Here is a 16,433-nt window from a genome sequence, read left to right as displayed (position 1 = left end):
ATGCCCCCTTATTCTGAATTCCTACAGCAGAATAAATAATTTCTCTGCAACTACCCCAATGAATCTTCATTTTAAGATTCACAATTGGACATCAAAGGAAAACAAGGATAGTTTACACGAATAGTTTTCATAATTAGATTATGAGGACACTCAGTCCTCTTTTATTATCAATTAGAAATGCATACATGCATTAAGAAATGATACAATGTTTCTCTGGAGTGATATCACAGAAAACAGGACAAACCAAAGACTAACACTGACAGAACCACATAATTATAACATATAGTTACAGCAGTGCAAAGCAATACCATAATTTGACGAAGAACAAACAATGGGCACGGTAAATAAAGTCTCAAAAGTCCCCGAGTCGATCGACTCCCGAGTCCCCGATAGCAGGCGGCAGAAGGGAGAAACTCCCTGCCATAAACCTCCAGGCACCGTCAACTTGCCGATGCCTTGGAAGCAGCCAACCACAGCCGACACTGAGTCCATCTGTCCGAAAACTTTGAGCCTCTGACCAGCCCCTCCGATACAGCCTCCTGAGCGCCATCCTCTGCCAAGCGCCTTCGACCCTGCCCCAGCCACTGAAACACACAAAGCCGAGGATTTTGGGGCCTTCTGCTCCGGAGATTCCGGTTACCACACAGTAGTAGCGGCAGTGAAGCGGGCATTTCAGAAGTTTTCCAGATGTTCCTCCATACTCTCACGTCCGTTTCCATCAAATCAGTATTGTGCATGGTCCCCTACTTGACAGATAACAGACATCAGCACCGAAGTGGCTGCGCGCGCTGCCATCGCGCCGCCATCTTCTCCTTTAAGCCATTGACATCCTTCTGGTGAATCTGCAATCTCTCATATTTATCGGTGCAGAAAATAGCATGGCAAGTCACTGTCAAGGGTAGAGGGTTCAATTAATCATGCAAAATTGTCTGGAATCTATGTGAGCTTTTATTATTTTCTCAAGACTTGGAGGATATTCTTTAGTATGCAACTATATGGACAACATTTCCTCTCATAAAATGTAATATTTGTAATGCTTCCTTCCTCTCTAACACTATGCAAGAATTAGCTAAGAAATGAAGTTCTTAAATGAACATTAACAGGGAGGAACTTCAAAGTGCACATTGAGCATGTACCCTAAAAAAGCTCACTCTTCAGTGTTAGCATGTTCCACTCTCTCGGCAGGGAGCGATATTTATTTCATGGCATTAGAAAGTCAGCTCACTCTTAATTTCCATGTACCAGCATGTGGTTGATAGTGCAGTACTGGGGGAAGTGAAGTACTTTAGAAATTCTTTTGGATATTTTCTCTCCCTGATGTATTTAACACTCAGCATGAGTTAAAGAGATGATCATGTAATTACTGCTTTGTCATTAAAGAGACTGTCATTGTCAAATGGACTCCTGTGTTTCCCTGCATTAAAATATCTGTGACATTAACTGCATGCATCTAGATCTCCTACAGATGAAAAAGCACAACATAAATGCAAATGTCTTCATTTTAATTGAGCAGTAAGAACTAATTTGAACCTGCAGAGTTGATAATGGAAAATAAAAAAAAGTACTGAAGAGACTCCCAATGTTTTACCTTCCTGTTGATTCCGAATACACATGGACTAAATGGGGTGTAGGTATTAGGGTTTGAAAGAGAATTCCACGTGTCTTTTTCTAGCACTAAACTGAATTCTCTTAAACCAAACCCCTCCATGCATTGATCTGCTGACAGTATAGACCAGTGCAATTTCTGGAAATTTGTTTGCGGCACCAGCAATTCCAGGCCATATCCTTCAATGCAACAACAATGCAGTAGGTGGCAGTCGTGATACTAGTGAAGAACAGATTTCCTGTTCAGAGTCGTTCACCTACCTATATTGATGAAGTCTGATCTATACTGGCAAGTCATTCCAAAGCCAAAATCCCTCCAGAAGCCGGAATCCTTTTTAATCACCTTTAACAGAATGAAGAGTTCCAAATAATTTATTATTTTATTTCTTTAGTAGACTTATATTCTTCATCTTGTCCCCATCCCATAAAGGTAACTTGTGCCCTTCCACTGGTAAAGCAATTCCAAGATTCAGAATCGGGATTTTAATCACTGACATACATTGTAAAGCATTCCGTTTTGTGGAAGCATAAAAATTACTCTAAGTTATAAAAAATCAATTATATAGAGTACAGTGCAAATGTCTCAGGTACATATTCAGTATTGTATATAGCTAGGGTGCTCAAGACATTTACACAGTATTGTAATTTTATGTATTGCATTGTACTACTGTCGCACAAAAAAAAAACAAACGTTATGACATACGTGGGTGATGATAAACCTGATTCTGATACGGGTCTCTATTGTGGACTGAGAGGGGAAGGGAATCATGATTGGCAAAAGAGGAAGGAGAGAGGAAAGAGAGGGAAGCACCAGAGAGACATTTTGTAATGATCAATAAACCGATTGTTTGGAATCAAATGACCTTGCCTTGAGTCTCAGAGCTGGGTGTGTCTGTACCTGCGCTGCAATCCACCCCCTTCCTGGCAGTCCTTCTCTGCCACTTGTTCCGCACTCCCCCCGTGGTGCTCCAGCCTCACCATCCTCAACATCCTTTGCTTCTGCTAGATTTATAAACTCACTCTCCACTCCACGATGACAATTACAGTACTACGCAAAAGCCTTGGGCTCTGTACGAGAAGGGACAGAGCCGACTGTAATTCCTGAGTAGGCTCCGGTCATTCAACATCTGCAGTACTGTGCTGCAGATGCTCTACGACTCGGTGGAGGCCAGCTTTCTATTCTGCGCGGTAGGTCTGCTGGGGCAGCAGGGTGAGAGCAGCTGACGCCAAGAAGATTGATAAGCTCACTGGGAAGGCTGGTTCTGTTCTGCGGGTGGAACTGGATTCCCTGAGGTTGTGCCTGAGAGGAGGATGCTGCAGAAACTACAGAGCATTATGGACAATCCCTCTCACCCCCTCCATGACTTACTGGGCAAACAGAGGAGCACCTTTAGTAACAGACTGATTCCACCGAGGTGCACCACTGAACGCCACAGGAGATCCTTTCTCCCAGTGGCTATTAAGACTCCTCCTCCTTAAGTATATAAGTATATGGTTTCAGTGTATCTGCATTTTGCACTATTACCTTTTAATGCACATTTTGGGTTTTTTTCATACTTCAATGTTTACATTTTGTATTTTAAAGTATATATTTTTGACTGAACAATAATTTCCTTCTTCTGGTAAACAGTTTTATCTTGTATATTTGCCTAAGACTTTTGCACAGTACCGTATAGGAACAAAGGTCATTTGTCCCACCATATCTCCAAGAATGTGCCCATTTGAGATGGAGGCGAGAAGAACTTTCTTCCCTTAGAAGGTTGGGAATCTTAGAATTCTCTGCACAAGGGAGCTGTGGTTTCTGAGTAGTTCCACTGGGGAACCAGCGTACTGAAGCTAAGTGGCAGAAGACCAGATTTAGCAATACCATACACTTCTATGGAGAAGAATGCTTCTAAAGAGAGGGAGGGAATCCAAGGATGTGGGTGTGGGGGGAGCAACTTTTAAGTAATTGGTATTACTGCAGCAAAAGTGCTGGATAAACTAAAGGGCCAAAAGCCAGAAAGGTTCTCCGAACTTGGTAATCAGCATCCCACAGTACTAACCCTCCGAGGTGGCAGATCTTCTAAAATGAATTGCGTTAATATAACTAACTGTACCTCAAAGACCAATTCCTGTTCCCACCTCTCTTATTCCTGTAAATCGGGTCCACTGGAATACATACAATGATGCAAGAGTTAGAGCACTGAGCTCCTTGACCCTGCTGTGTGTATGTAACAGCTTTAGCTGATCCTCTCCTCTGTCTGTTCTGTCAACCAGTCTCAGCTCCCCATGATACTCAAACCCTATTGACCGTAATCAATGAACAAATGTCCACAGTCACAACACTGAGAGCTGAGAAAACATACAAGCCCTTATGTAAATAATTTTCTTCTCTTATGAGTGCTAAGTTGTGACCCATTTTTCCATTTAAAACATCGTTCTCTAGTTCTAGACACACTGGCAGGACCATAAGACTATAAGACCTAGGACAGAATTAGGCCATTTGGCCCAATGAGTCTGCTCCACCATTCCATCATGGCTGATTTATTATCCTTCTCGATCCATTTCTCCCCGTAGCCTTTGATGCCCTGATTAATCAAGGAGGAGGAAACAATATTCTGAAATATGAAAACAACAGGAATTCTGCAGATGCTGGAAATTCAAGCAACACACATCAAAGTTGCTGGTGAACCCAGTAGGCCAGGCAGCATCTCAGAAGAGGTACAGTAAACGTTTCAGGCCGAGACCCTTCGGCCTGAAACATCGACTGTACCTCTTCCTAGAGATGCTGCCTGGCCTGCTGCGTTCACCAGCAACTTTGATCTGAAATATGAAACATGTTTCCGTTGAAAAATAAACATACTGACATTATCAATCCATGTTATGACTTTCTGTTACCATGTTCTTAATGATGGATTCCAACACTGCTAACCAGACTAACCAGTCTATATTTCTGTGTGCTCTTTTTCCTCTCAATATCTTCTTATGAATTGTTGTGTCACACTTGATGCATTCCACCTGCTGGCATTTTTCCAAAATCCTGTGAACTTTGGAACACCATCTCCAATGCATCAGCCCCATCACAGGCAATCTCCTTTAGAACTTAGTGATGCAGGTTATCAAGTTCAGAGGAATTTTTTATTTTGTTTTAGTCCCCTTACTTTCCCCAGTACTTTTGCTGCAATAATATTAATTACATAAGGTTGCCCAACTACGATCCTTGATTTCTCTCCATTTCTGCTGCATTTAACTCTACTCCAGCGAAGATGCATGATACAATGCCTTGTACATTTTGTTATGTCCTATAATAGCATCTCAGGCTATAAATAGGTTCTGTTTTTACAGACATCCGCAAGCCAATAAAAAACACAAAAGTAGTTCAATGTGGTAAACACAGCACAATATTATAACAAATGGATTCAAAACCACATAATATTGATAAGAAAGAACAATTACTAAAGGTGGAAAGAGAGTGTTCATTGATGTGTACAGTTTCCCTGACATAAAGACAGCCTGTGTTTGTTTTTCTCTTCCTTCTTAACTAAAACTTTTTACAAAGGTTGTTTACATATTTTGCTAATTTTTCTTATATTTTGTTCTCTCCTTCTAGCAATCATTTACATTTTGCTGCTGGTTCATAAAACCTCATCCTCAGTGTTTCCACGTTTCTTGGCAACTTGATAAGCTTCTTCCTTTAACATACTGTCCTCGATCTCTTTGGCTTGCTGAAAATAGTTCCCTGTGAAATGTAGTTGGTTTAAAGTATTGAAATACTGGCATCATTTATTTGCTGAGAAACTTTTAAACTCAATTTTCAAAACTACCTTTGTAAAGTCTTCAGAATGCAGAGACAGCAAACAAAAAAACCCTGTTAAACAAACAGTTTCAGTTTGATGCCAGCACAGTATTCATACGTTGATCTATAGACTCCTGGCGCACGCAGATGACTGTGAAACTGCTGTATTACTTCCCAAGCATGTACAGCACACTGTCCAATAACATCACTGTATTAACACAAATACAGATGTTACCATGGTCCACATTTAAACATCACTAGCCAATCTTTCAGACATTAAACTTCATGTATGAGGCCTTAAGACTCCAGGTTCAAACATTTTATCCAAAAGCTGGAATCTCCTACCCAAAAGCAGGGTAGAACTTCCTCAGTACCAAATGGAGCCTCACATACATATTAGTGCTGCTCAGGTCACTGAAAAGGAACGTGAACTCAGGATCACCTGAGTTAGAGGCAAGACTACCAGCAACAGGAACACTACTTAACAATGGGAACAATTTGGTTCTAACCCGAAGTAGCCAGCTTTCTGTAACAAGCAGCACTGGGTTTTGCACGGGGAAATGAATGTGTGGTCATCTGTGTCAACAAGTCTTCCAAAAGATCCCCTCCCTGTCAAGTTCTGATTGCTGTAACTGCACACTTACCAGCTGCTGCAAGATGGGTGGAACAGCATCATGATGTCCATAAATAATTGCAGGGTTGTACTGACTGAAGAGGACAGGGTAGAAAACCTTTTTTCCTATAAAACAGAATGAAAATGTTGGAACTAATGAAGGGTCTCAGCCTGAAACGTCATCTCATTATTCCTTTCCATAGATGCATACTGTCCTACTGAGTTCATCCAACATATCGTGTGTGTTACTCTGGGTTTCCAGCATCTGCCAGCCTGTACTCCTTTCCCTTTCTCGCCTTTTTATTTTGGTATCTGCCCCCTTCCTTTCCAGTCCTGATGAAGGGTTTCAGCCCAAAACCTCAACTGTTTATTCCCCTCCATACATGCTGCCTGACTTACTGAGTTTTTATATGTGAGGTTCAGATAGCTGGGGGTATTGAAAGGATGCTGGAAAGAGAGTGACCTAGTCATAGTCATACTTTATTGATCCCGAGGGAAATTGGTCTTTGTTACAGTTGCACCATAAATAATTAAATAGTAATAAAACCATAAATAATTAAATAGTAATATGTAAATTATGCCAGGAAATAAGTCCAGGACCAGCCTATTGGTTCAGGGTGGCTGACCCTCCAAGGGAGGAGTTGTAAAGTTTGATGGCCACAGGCAGGAATGACTTCCTATGGCGCTCAGTGCTGCATCTCGGTGGAATGAGTCTCTGGCTGAATGTACTCCTGTGCCCAACCAGTACATTATGTAGTGGAAGGGAGACATTGTCCAAGATGGCATGCAACTTGGACAGCATCCTCTTTTCAGACACCACTGTCAGAGAGTCCAGTTCCATCCCCACAACATCACTGGCCTTACGAATGAGTTTGTTGATTCTGTTGGTGTCTGCTACCCTCAGCCTGATGCCCCAGCACACAACAGCAAACATGATAGCACTGGCCACCACAGACTCGTAGAACATCCTCAGCATCGTCTGGCAGATGTTAAAGGATCTTAGTCTCCTCAGGAAACAGAGACGGCTCTGACCCTTCTTGTAGACAGTTCAGTGTTCTTTGACCAATCCAGTTTATTGTCAATTCATATCCCCAGGTATTTGTAATCCTCCACCATGTACTGATAACAGATATCAAAATAAGGATGTGGCAAGGTCCTCAATGTAGTTCACAGAGTTGAAACTAAGATGCTAAGGGAAGGTCTGAATGAAAAGGATAAGATGAGCAAAATGAGGGGCAAGGGAGAAAATTGCAAAAAGGAAATGAAGGTCTATGGGATTGTTCAGGAATCTTGGACTTGCTCCAGGCTTCTCAATAAGGTAATCTCTCAGTTACAAATAGATACTGTACTGTTTTTAAAAAATATTCTCCAATCAATTGATAAGGTAAATTGGTGTGAGTAACTGGTGTGAGGTGGGTGGGGGCAGTAACTATGTTAATGCAGTGACAATACGTTGCTTAATGTTCACCCAACTGACACTGTCCAGCTATGTGTTCTTCACAAATGTAAGGAAGTCGCATGAATAATTAATTCTCTTTTCTCCGGTCCTGATGAAGGGTACGGCCCGAAACGTTGACTGTTTACTCTTTTCCCGACCTGCTGAGTTCCTCCAGAATTTTGTGTGTGTTGCTTGGATTTCCTGCATCTGCAAATTTTCTCTTGTCTATGAGGTTATATTACAGTAAATGCTTATCATCAATCAATTGGCAGTGCCCCAGAAATCTAATCAGTTTTCTTCCATTAACCATTCATTGCTCGTCACTAACAAGGAAGCTAGCAGTAAACTGCTTTCCTTAATTGACAGAGCTTAGCTCATGTGTTGCAGATACTCCCACACAGTAGTGTTAGGTGGGGGATTCTAGGGTTTTAACCAAGTGATGATGAAGGGATGGGACATATTGCCAAGTATGGATAAAATGAGACTTGGAGGAGAAATGATAGAGTGGCATTCCTAGACATCTCCTGACTTTACTGTTTTCAAAGTGGAAGAGAATTCTTTATATGTCTTTATTTTGAAGAAGCCATCATGTACTGTGGTCAAGGGAGTGAACATTTAAGGTATCATGCTGCTTGTCATAATAATATCATGTTTATTGGATGTCTGTCATTAGTTCTCATGTATAACAAACCTTATTGATTTTTGCTGGATTTTAATAGTTTGCTTAATTATTTAATATTGAGTCAAAAGGAGAAATGAAACAAGATTTTTAAAATGAGAAAGGGGATAAGGAATCATATCACAGTCCAATGAAATCAAAAGCAGGATTGTAAAAAAAAAAGAGAAGACATAGAAGTGTAGAAAACCTACAGCACAATACAGGCTCTTCGGCCCACAATGCCGTGCCAAACATGTCCTTATTTTAGAAATTACCTAGGGTTACCCATAGCCCTTATTTTTCTGAGCTCCATGTACCTATCCAGGAGTCTCTTAAAACACACTATTGTATCCGCCTCCACCACCGTCGCCGGCAGCCCATTCCACGCACTCACCAACCTCTGCATAAAAAACTTGCCCCTGAAATCTCCTCTGTACCTACTTCCAAGCACATTAAAACTGTGCCCTCTTGTGCTAGCCATTTCAGCCCTGGAAAAAAGCGTCTGACTATCTACACGATCAATGCCTCTCATCATTTTATACACCTCTTTCGGGTCACCTCTCATCCTCTGGCGCTCCAAGGAGAAATGGCCAAATTCACTCATGCTATTCTCATAGGGCATGCTCCCCAATCCAGGCAACATCCTTGTAAATCTCCTGTGCACCCTTTCTATAGTTTCCACATCCTTCCTGTAGTGAAATGACCAGAACTGAGCAGCGTATTCCAAGTGAGGACTGAGCAGGGTCCTATAAACCTGCAACATTACCTATTGGCTCTTAAACTCAATCCCATGGTTGATGAAGGCCAATGCACCGTATGTCTTTTTAACCACACAGTCAACCTGCACAGCAGCTTTGAGTGTCCTATGGACTTGGACCCCAAGATCCCTCTGATCCTCCACACTGCCAAGAGTCTTACCATTAATACTACATTCTGCTATCATATTTGACCTACCAAAATGAACCACCTCACATTTATCTGGGTTGAACTCCATCTGCCACTTCTCAGCCCAGTTTTGCATCCTATCAATGTCCCGCTGTAACCTCTGACAGCCCTCCACACTATCCACAACACCCCCAACCTTTGTGTCATAACTCTTTGAGTCTTCGTGTCAAGATTCTTAGATTCACAAAATGTTGGCCAGTTCAGTCTGTTCAAGATGCTTTCATCAAAAGAATGAAGACTGGTCAAAGCAGGTAACCTTATTTCTTTGGAATTTCCTGACATCTGGGAGCATAGAGGATGCCAAGAAATGACTAACATAAGCTCAGACCAGATCTATCAATAAGCTTGATGCCCGAGTTCCAGGAGTTAAATAGAATAATGAATAAAAGCAGTCTTTTGCTTCTTTTTGACAATGCTCAGTGATCTGCAAATTGTTGTAATTCCGTTTAAATCCATTACAAATGTTTGTATTGCCATTCCTTCAGATATTCAGTGCCAAGGTACTGTACTGTTGCAGGAAAATCAGTGTTGGTTTAAATTCTCACTGCTGCCCATTCTTCAGATGAGTGGAGAACCTGAATACTGCAAATTCTGGCACAGGCTCCAAGTTCAGTGAAACATCCAAAGGTACTACGTGGCATCAAAACTGAAGGACGTAGAATTAACCATCAAAATCAAGGCATAATTTCAAATTCAATTCTGTACATAGAGAGACCCTCTTGCCAAGTTAGTCCCAGTGGTACCATTCCCAGCAGTGATGGGATCATCTCTATGCTATGGGAATTGGATGAAGCAATGGTTCAAATTTTCCAAAATAAAACTGGGGAAGGAAAAAAAGAGGGAAAGGGATAAAAAGGAAATACCGAAAACTTGGAGTGAGGTTTTGGAATGGGAGGAAACTTTAGTGAAGTGTCAATAGCAGCACACTTAAGTTGACTAAAAGTTTAAAATTTTAAAAAAAATTTATATACTTGAATGGTAGCATTTGGATGATCCATTTTGTCATTCTGGCTGTCTTTCAGATGTGTGGATAAACTGAGTAGAAGCAGTAAAACGACCTTGCAATTATCCTTTAAATCTGCCTGTGATGCCGTGATGGATAAACAAACTTACTAACACATTCCTGCAATGTGATTGCCAGCTGTTCAAGGTGGCGAATTACAAGAAGGTGAGAAACTTTAGCATCAGAATTTTTGTTCATTGTTTTTCCTGTCAAGAGATTTATAGATAGAAATTAAAGTAGCTGTGCAGATGCTTCCTCTGTTTTGGAGGAATGTCCAGTTGCTGAGTTTGAGTTTATAATTTGAAATTCGACACGTGTAGAAGGAAACTATAAATGTCAATATAGTTACTAGAACAGCAGGGCAAAGTAGGTGTATTACAACCAGGTATCCCTACTACCCACCCACTGCCAAATACAATAGAGCATCACTCCTCTCCTTCCTTTGCTTACATACACCAGAACAAGTCAAAAGTATGTAGCAACAATTTTTACAGAGCTTTGTTGATTGATAGCCAACATTGAACTCAGTATCTATTGACCCCTTTCCAATACTTCTAGGATGCAAGACAGCAGTTTACCAAGTTCATGGGATCTGCATGACTGTAACTTCCACCAAGGGCAAAAGTATCAATGTCATGTGGATACCTGCTCTAACTAGGATATGCAGTGCCATTCCGTTGTCATCGTTGGTCAAAAGCCCCAAACTCAGTGGGAGCAGCTTCATCAGGCAGACTGGGTTAGCTTGGAGAGAAGGCCCCAGCATCACCTCATTAACTAAAATATTATATATATAAACCTGTACCTTAGAACAACTATTCCAACATATTTTGCAGGAGCAAAAGCCAGAAAAGTTCAACACAAAATCCACAAAGTAATGTGTTGCTGGTAAAAATCTTGGCTCAGTTGTGGTCCTGTCACCTTTCAATGCAGCTCCTAGTCCCTCTGCTGTGCAGCACAGAGGGAGTGCTACATTATTGTAGGGGTGTCACTTCAGCTGAGAGAACAAACTGAACGCCCCATACACAAATTGAGATTGACCATGTAAATTGTATTAGTTGATGTTTATCTATCAATATACAGCGCCTATAAAAAGTATTCACCTATTCACCCCCCCCCAGAAGTTTTCATGATTTATTGTTTTACAACATTGAAACACAGTGGATTTAATTTGGCGTTCTTGACAATGATCAACAAAAAAAGACATAGAAACCATAGAAACCATAGAAAAACTACAGCACAGAAACAGGCCTTTTGGCCCTTCTTGGCTGTGCCGAACCATTTTCTGCCTAGTCCCACTGACCTGCACATGGACCATATCCCTCCATACACCTCCCATCCATGTATCTGTCCAATTTATTCTTAAATGTTAAAAAAGAACCCGCATTTACCACCTCGTCTGGCAGCTCATTCCATACTCCCAGCACTCTCTGTGTGAAGAAGCCCCCCCTAATGTTCCCTTTAAACTTTTCCCCACTCACCCTTAACCCATGTCCTCTGGTTTTCTCCTCCCCTTGCCTCAGTGGAAAAAGCCTGCTTGTATTCACTCTATCTATACCCATCATAATTTTATATACCTCTGTCAAATCTCCCCTCATTCTTCTACGCTCCAGGGAATAAAGTCCCAACCTATTCAACCTTTCTCTGTAACTGAGTTTCTCAAGTCCCGGCAACATCCTTGTAAACCTTCTCTGCACTCTTTCAACCTTATTTATATCCTTCCTGTAATTTGGTGACCAAAACTGAATGCAATACTCCAGATTCGGCCTCACCAATGCCTTATACAACCTCATCATAACATTCCAGCTCTTATACTCAATACTTTGATTAATAAAGGTCAATGTACCAAAAACTCTCTTTACGACCCTATCTACCTGTAACGCCACTTTTAGAGAATTTTGTATCTGTATTCCCAGATCCCTCTGTTCTACTGCACTCCTCAGTGCCTTACCATTAACCCTGTACGTTCTACCTTGGTTTGTCCTTCCAACGTGCAATACCTCACACTTGTCTGTATTAAACTCAATCTGCCATTTTTCAGCCCATTTTTCCAGCTGGTCCAAGTCCCTCTGCAGGCTCTGAGAACCTTCCTCACTGTCTACTACACCTCTACACCTCCACTTTTATGTCAAAGTGAAAACACATCTCTACAACGCAAACTAAATTAATTACAAAAAATAAAACACAAAATAACTGTGTCACACCCCACTATCAGGTGTGGGTAAGCGTGCCGGACAAGGGTCACCAGTTGGAAAAAAACAGATGGTAAACCGCAACAGCATGTTAGTGCAAAGGGTTTTATGTCGTGCCAGGTGAAACAAAGAGAGCAAAATCTGCCCAAAAGTTGTGAAGAATAAAAGAAATATTTACAAATAGACAAATAAAAACAAATACGTCAAACATTTACAAATATACAGAGGCTTTCTCCACAACTCACTTTGTTGATAACTTTCCAATATAACTATTCATCGTCAAATCCAGCTTCCACACCTGTCAGCAAAGCCAAACTGAGGATTTAAATCCGCTTGCTTAGGGTGTAGTGCGACTGCTCCCACTAATCCAGGCATTATTTTAGGACACCCCAAACTGTCTCTTGGGTCTTTTTGGGCTGTTCTGCTGTCTACAAACTGAAGCAATAGGGTGCATGAAAATAAGTGAAACTGTTTGGAATACCTGTGTCCAGAATCCTTATTTTTATGAGTTATAAACCAGTATTAACCGAAGGGATGAAATCTATGGAATTGAGGGAATCAAGTAGTGAGACCATGGAAACTGTACAGATTGAAAAGGAGGAGGTGCTTGCTGTCTTGAGGAAAATTAAAGTGGATAAATCCCCGGGACCTGACAGGGTGTTCCCTCGGACCTTGAAGGAGACTAGTGTTGAAATTGCGGGGGCCCTGGCAGAAATATTTAAAATGTCTCTGTCTATGGGTGAAGTGCCGGAGGATTGGAGAGTGGCTCATGTTGTTCCGTTGTTTAAAAAAGTATCGAAAAGTAATCCAGGAAATTATAGGCCGGTGAGTTTAACGTCAGTAGTAGGTAAATTATTGGAGGGAGTACTAAGAGACAGAATCTACAAGCATTTGGATAGACAGGGGCTTATTAGGGAGAGTCAACATGGCTTTGTGAGTGGTAGGTCATGTTTGACCAATCTGTTGGAGTTTTTCGAGGAGGTTACCAGGAAAGTGGATGAAGGGAAGGCAGTGGATATTGTCTACATGGACTTCAGTAAGGCCTTTGACAAGGTCCCGCATGGGAGGTTAGTTAGGAAAATTCAGTCGCTAGGTATACATGGAGAGGTGGTAAATTGGATTAGACATTGGCTCGATGGAAGAAGCCAGAGAGTGGTGGTAGAGAATTGCTTCTCTGAGTGGAGGCCTGTGACTAGTGGTGTGCCACAGCGATCAGTGCTGGGTCCATTGTTATTTGTCATCTATATCAATGATCTGGATGATAATGTGGTAAATTGGATTAGCAAGTTTGCTGATGATACAAAGATTGGAGGTGTAGTAGACAGTGAGGAAGGTTTTCAGAGCCTGCAGAGGGACTTGGACCAGCTGGAAAAATGGGCTGAAAAATGGCAGATGGAGTTTAATACTGACAAGTGTGAGGTATTGCACGTTGGAAGGACAAACCAACGTAGAACATACAGGGTTAATGGTAAGGCACTGAGTAGTGCAGTGGAACAGAGGGATCTGGGAATACAGATACAAAATTCTCTAAAAGTGGCGTTACAGGTAGATAGGGTCGTAAAGACAGCTTTTGGTACATTGGCCTTTATTAATCGAAGTATTGAGTATAAGAGCTGGAATGTTATGAAGAGGTTGTATAAGGCATTGGTGAGGCCGAATCTGGAGTATTGTGTTCAGTTTTGGTCACCAAATTACAGGAAGGATATAAATAAGGTTGAAAGAGTGCAGAGAAGGTTTACAAGGATGTTGCCGGGACTTGAGAAACTCAGTTACAGAGAAAGGTTGAATAGGTTAGGACTTTATTCCCTGGAGCGTAGAAGAATGAGGGGAGATTTGATAGAGGTATATAAAATTATGATGGGTATAGATAGAGTGAATGCAAGCAGGCTTTTTCCACTGAGGCAAGGGGAGGGAAAAACCAGAGGACATGGGTTAAAGGTGAAGGGGAAAAGTTTAAAGGGAACATTAGGGGGGGCTTCTTCACACAGAGAGTGGTGGGAGTATGGAATGAGCTGCCAGACGAGGTGGTAAATGTGGGTTCTTTTTTAACATTTAAGAATAAATTGGACAGATACATGGATGGGAGGTGTATGGAGGGATATGGTCCGTGTGCAGGTCAGTGGGACTAGGCAGAAAATGGTTCGGCACAGCCAAGAAGGGCCAAGGGGCCTGTTTCTGTGCTGTAGTTTCTATGGTTCTATGGTTCTATGGATTGTTTTGATTAGCCAAGCTAGCAATTGTTTTACTGTTGGGGTCCGGTTGGCGAACTCCCAAGAACTACAGAACAGGAGGGCAAAGTGCATGAACTACTGGGGAAACTAGACCAGGGACAGAACGAGGAAGAGTGAATAACCGGGCAAAGGGGGCATGGTTAGTAGGACAAATAGCATTTTCAACCTGTTCCATCACAAATTGATTGCATTGGTATTCACTGCCTTCAAGTCAGTATGTAGTAGATGCACCTTTGGCAGTAATTACAGCCTTGAGTCTGTATCAGCTTTGCACATCTGGACTCTGCAATTTTTCCCCATTCTTCTTTACAAGTTCTGTCAGAATGCATGGGGATCATGAGTGAATAGCCCTTTGCAAGTCCAGCCACAAATTCTCTATTGGATTGAGGTCTGGACTCTGACTTAGCCATTCCAGGACATTAACTTTGTTGCTTTTAAGCCATTCCTGTATAGCTTTGGTTTTATGCTTGGGGTCATTGTCTTGCTGGAAAACAAATCTTCTCCTAAGTCACAGTTCTCTTGCAGACTGCATCCCTGTATTTTGCTCCATTTTACCCTCTACCTCGACAAGCCTTCCGGGGCTGGATGCAGTGAAGCATCCCCACAGCATGATGCCACCACCATGTTTCACAGTAGGGATGGTGTGTTTTTGATGATGTGTGGTGTTGGCTTTCACAAAATATAACATTTAGCCTGTTGGCCAAAATGCTCAATTTTGGTTTCATCAGACCATAGAACATTCTTCCAGCTGACTTCAGAGTTTCCTGCATGCCGTCTGGCAAACTCTAGCTGAGATTTTATGTGAGATTTTCTCAGCAGTGGCGTTCTCTTTGCCCCTCTCCCATAAAGCTGTGACTGGTGAAGCACCTGGGCGACAGTTGTTGTATGCACAATCTCTCCCATCTCAGCCACTCCAGGGTTATCATACATCTCTTGGTGGCCTCTCTCACTAGTCCATTGCTTGCACAGTCGCTCAGTTTTTGAGGACAGCTTGCTCTAGGCAGATTTACAGCTGTGCTACTGTATATCCTTTCCATGGTTGACTTAACCGTACTCAAAGGAATATTCAGTGACTTGGACATTTTCTTGTATCCATCCCCTGACTTGTGCTTTTCAATAACCTTTTTTGCAGAGTTGCTTGGAATGTTCTTTTGTCTACATGGTGTAGTTTTTGCCAGAATACTGACTTACCAGCAGTTGGACCTTCCAGATACAGGTGTATACGATCAATTGAAACACCTTGACTGTACACAGTTCTCCAAAAACATATCTCCATTTAACTAATTACGTGACTTCTAAAACCAATTGGCTGCAGCAGTGAAGACCTGGTATGTCATATTAAAGGGGGTGAATACTTAAGCGATCAATTAGTTTGTGTTTTATATTTGTAATTAATTTAGTTCATTTTGTAGAGATTTGTTTCCACTTTGACATGACAGAGTCTTTTCTGTTGATCAGCATCAAAAAGGCCAAATTAAATCCACTGTTACTCAGTGTTGTAAAACAATAAAAACATGAGAACTTCCCGGGGGGGTGGGGGGTGGAGTTCAATGCTTGTAATAGGCACTATAACTGAAACATGTCATCACTACCTCATTGCCAACTGCTACATTTAGACGAGTGGTTCCCAAACTAGGGTCCATAGACCCCTTGAATAATGGTAGGGGTCCATGACATAAAAAAGGTTGGGAACCCCTGATTTAGAACATAACACTGTTAAACGTAGGAGCAGATTAAAAGCCATTCGGCCTATTGAGTCTTCTCTATCATTCCATCATGGCTAATTTCTATTCAATTTCAACACCATTCTCCTCCCTTCTTCCCATAACTATTGACATACTTACTAATGAAGAACCCACCAAACTTCACTTTAAGTACACCCAACGATTTGGCCTCCACAGCCGTCTCTGACAATGAATTCCACAGATTCGCTACCTGCTGAATCCTCTTTATCTCTATTCGAAAGGAACACC

General features: G+C 41.7%; 1 protein-coding gene across 5 annotated transcripts in view; it reads right to left on the bottom strand.

Moving 5' to 3' along the window:
* LOC134345692 (chondroitin sulfate N-acetylgalactosaminyltransferase 1-like) overlaps positions 1-16,433 on the bottom strand; it is a 224,682-nt gene that overhangs the window by 5,093 nt on the left and 203,156 nt on the right. For all 5 annotated transcript variants that reach the window (XM_063046763.1, XM_063046760.1, XM_063046759.1 and 2 more), the window contains 2 exons: positions 6,028-6,122; positions 1,867-1,948 (listed from right to left, as the gene is read on the bottom strand). In XM_063046763.1, the coding sequence (XP_062902833.1) occupies positions 1,867-1,948; positions 6,028-6,122 (177 nt within the window). The remainder of the gene's footprint in view (positions 1-1,866; positions 1,949-6,027; positions 6,123-16,433) is intronic.

Source organism: Mobula hypostoma, chromosome 4 (genome assembly GCF_963921235.1).
Source record: "Mobula hypostoma chromosome 4, sMobHyp1.1, whole genome shotgun sequence".
Classification (NCBI taxonomy): Eukaryota; Metazoa; Chordata; class Chondrichthyes; order Myliobatiformes; family Myliobatidae; genus Mobula; species Mobula hypostoma.
Note: the sequence above shows the minus strand (reverse complement) of the source record. Positions and strands in the feature narration are given on the sequence as shown.